The 4,071-nt window shown below is 33.8% G+C and overlaps 1 protein-coding gene across 5 annotated transcripts in view; it reads right to left on the bottom strand.

Moving 5' to 3' along the window:
- The window catches only part of LOC106870629 (E3 ubiquitin-protein ligase RMND5A), a 28,907-nt gene that overhangs the window by 6,113 nt on the left and 18,723 nt on the right, over positions 1-4,071 (bottom strand). For all 5 annotated transcript variants that reach the window (XM_052978432.1, XM_014916765.2, XM_014916767.2 and 2 more), the window contains one exon: positions 1,555-1,720. In XM_052978432.1, the coding sequence (XP_052834392.1) occupies positions 1,555-1,720 (166 nt within the window). The remainder of the gene's footprint in view (positions 1-1,554; positions 1,721-4,071) is intronic.

Below are 4,071 nucleotides of genomic sequence, written 5' to 3'. Positions count from 1 at the left end.
TATATATATATATGTATGTATATATATATACATACATATATATACATACATATATATATATACATACATATATATACATATATATATATATATATATATACACACACACACACACACACACACACATGATCATGAATGAGTGCATATCAGTCATTTACTTATTTTACGGCCACTTTTCCACACTAGCATACATTGAATAAACATATTGAGACATTGTTTTACAGCTGGTGTCTTTCTTGTAGCTAACCTTTGTCTTTCAATTAAAGTATACTTCATTTCACTCATCTTCAAAAGCACAGAGCTAGAATCATGATTTATTGAAAAGGTATAACAATACAATTTTTTCTTTTTTGCTAAATGTTTTCATGGAGAATGTGGAATGTAAACACACATTAACCTGCTCATCATTTGTCACCCGCTCATGTCACAATCACATTTGGTTCAACAATCCTTATTGAATTAGCACATCGACAAACCCTTCACAAATATTACATCAATTTTTACCTAATTGGTTTCTTAACCCTTTAGCATTCAGATTACTCTGTCAAATGTAATGCTTAATTATTCACATTGGCTTGAAGTAATCATGCATTATCTCATAGCTTTGAGAGTTTGAGGATGTATTGCTTATTTTTAGAATGACATTGTAGAATAGCTGTGAGATGCTAGATCTGACTGAATAAGGCCAGTTTAAATGCTAATGGGTTAAATCATATTCTCTAACATCTTTCCTTTATCTTCCCTATACATAAATGCATGTTTATTTACACAATTCTTGCATTCTCCCACAAACACTTGCAACTATTCCCTATTACAGTAGAGTGGTCTGTTACTTTCTAGATTTTATTTCTCTTCTTCAAAATAACATTTAACTTAAACCTATGTCTTCCATCCATTCCTCAGCTGCTATTAACGTTTTCTTTTCCATGTTTGCATGGATTATATAGAATTTGTTGAGGCAGATTTTCAACAGCTGAATGCCCTTTCTGCCATCAACACTCACCTGTTTCTAAGCAAGATAATATTTCACTGGAAATAAACATCACTTGTATGATGGGGATGCTTGTTTACAGCCATCATGTAATATCAAGACAAGAGTACACACACACAGACAAACAGACTCCTTTCACTTACTATCTACCAAAACCACTCACAAAGTTTTGGTTGGTCCAGCAAGCTTTTCAACAACACAACCGCAGCTACAACCATTCCTGAATTTAACAGGGAAAAAAAATGCCTTTTTACTTCCTGTTCAGTTTCAACATTTTAGCTCCAATCTGTTTTTTCCTGTAACTGTCGACTTAGAAATGTTAAAGATAGGACATCAACTGCATCAGTTTCATCAATCCCAGAATAGCCTGAAGGCCACAGGCATGACCATCTATCTAATTAATTATATTTTTTTTTAATTGATTTTTTTATGTATGTAATTCAGCCTTTCACCCCTTCCTCTGCTAATTAGACAACTCTTACTATGTTACAAATGATCACAATTATGTTTATTATGGTAAATGATAACAAAAATAAAATTTGCTTTCAAAGATTTTTTTTTACCTGACTGTAAGGGGACTTTCAACTGACAATCCCATTAATGAACAGGCATCACGCGTGAAAACATCACAAATTTCTGCCCAATAAATAGGTTCAAATAAATATGCATAAGGTGACTTTTCAATATCTTGGTGTAGATACAACAGACTTCCCATTAAAACCTGTAGATCTAAAAAGAAAAGAAGTAAAAAATGTAAACAGAAACATTTTCATTTTCAATCATATTTTATCACACAGAAAATTTAATTTTTAAAGTTAAGTATTTTTTTTAGAATAATTTTATTTTTGTTCCATTTTGTGGCTGGATAATCTGCTCAAATCTTTTGAACTCTCCCAAAATACAACAAAATAGGTTTCAACACACGAGTTTGCATCAAGAATTTTGCTAACCAAATACAACAAAATTTACCAAATTACTTTCCTTTACAAAACCTGCTTAAAGTAAAATGTAACCAGATTCTTTGGTAACTAACACAATTGAATTTACCAGAGCTGGTCAAAACTTATTTGGTAAGCTTCCTAGTTGTAGCCTTCCTTACTGAGTGAGTAGATTACTACAGAACTCAGAATTTGATACAAGCAGTTCAAGTAGTAAAACTTTTCTTTTCTTTAAAACTACTTTCTAATACTATTTTATATGTACCACTAACTATCTTTTGTGAGTCAGCAATCTGAGCAAATCTTGCTATGAGCACAACATAATGGGTTGTTTAACATTTCAATTTATGATGTTAGGATAAATATAATACAGTTAGTGCTAGTATTAATACTGGTCTCAAATTCTGGCACAAGGCTACCAATTTCAGAGGAGGGGATAAGTTGATTACATCAATACCAGTGCTGGTACTTATTTTATTGACCTCCAAAAGGATAAAAGGCAAAGTTAACCTCAGTAGAATTTGAACTCAGAATGTAAAGATAGACAAAATGCCACTAAGCATTTTGCCCAGCCTGCTAACGATTCTGTCAGCTCGCTACCTTAATGTTAAAAATAATATTGATATCTGTCAATATTAAAATAAATATGAAATACTTGATAAGCTTCCTAGTTGTAGCCGATACAAGTAGTTCAAATAGTAAAACTTTTCTTGGCAAGCCAGGTGAGGGAGGTTGGGGTTGGTCATCGACCACCTGTCCATGAAGCAGGTAATACTGGATTACATGGTAGCAGGATTTTCCTGAACTAACCTGGGATATGAGCTGGCAGACCATATCAACAACTGAAACTAACAAATTTTCAAGAAGACGCTAATAAAATGATTTTGCTGTGCTGGTGCCTTGTAAAACAGCACTCATGCCAGTGCAATGTAGATGCACTCCTCTGGTGCCACATAAAAGCACCCAGCACACTTTGTAAAGTGGTTAGCCATAGAAACCATGACAAATCAGACTGGAGCCTGGTGCAGCTCTCCAGCTTACCAGTGCTGGTCAAACCATCCAACCCATGCCAGCATGGACAATGGATGTTAAATGATTTTGATGATGATGATGCACAATATGGAATATTAACTTCTGTTTAACATTCATATACATTCTGTTTTTTTTTTCTAGTAATAAATCTTTTTCTCAGATAGCAGTAAAGATTTTTCTTAGATTCAAGAAATACTGGTACACAAAATATTCCTAAATGTAAATTGCTCCACTCAATATCCCAGGTCAGATCAGAAAAATCCTGCTACCATGTAATCTAGTACGACCTGCTTCATGGACAGGTGATCGATGACAACCCCGACCTCCCTCACCTGGCTTGCCAAACGAGGAGGGTTTGCGGACACTCTACAGGACTATGAGCAACACTTGTCAAAGGATGGATGAGCTTGTTGAGAGCCAATGGCCATCCACAAAAGTGGTGTCTCATAAAAACATCCTACATATGAGCTGGCAGACCATGCAGTTGGTCTAAGACCATAACCATGAAAACTCCAATGAAAGACTTTGTGCTCTCAAGTTAAGAGTCAATGTCCACAAGAGTAAGAAGAAGAGATATATCTACATATGAAAAGGTTTCTGATGAAACAATTGACAATAGATGTACAGAAAAAATGCCTTGCAAAGTTTAGTAGCACTAAGTTCAATTTTGGTTTCATTCTTCTGAGGTTAATAAATAAGTGCTGGTCAATATACTTGATTTATTCCACCCTAAAATATGAAGCCTTGTGACTTTAGAAATTAAATATACATACACACACACACACACACATACATATATACTTTGAAATGCAGAGACGCCTATAATAGGACATCTACTCGCTAGAAATAGCAGCAAAAATACTACATACCACAAAAGTTAGGGATAATTTCGAAAGGAAATGAAAAATAAAAACTTTTACCAATCTATATTCTGTACCATGGTTTCAAGTCAATTTTAGTAATAAAGATATAATCTTTATCTTACTAAAATTGACTTGAAACCATGGTACAGAATATAGATTGGTAAAAGTTTTTATTTTTCATTTCCTTTCGAAATTATCCCTAACTTTTGTGGTATGTAGTATTTTTGCTGCTATTTCTAGCGAGTAG

This window comes from Octopus bimaculoides, chromosome 2 (genome assembly GCF_001194135.2).
Source record: "Octopus bimaculoides isolate UCB-OBI-ISO-001 chromosome 2, ASM119413v2, whole genome shotgun sequence".
NCBI classification, from domain to species: Eukaryota; Metazoa; Mollusca; class Cephalopoda; order Octopoda; family Octopodidae; genus Octopus; species Octopus bimaculoides.
Note: the sequence above shows the minus strand (reverse complement) of the source record. Positions and strands in the feature narration are given on the sequence as shown.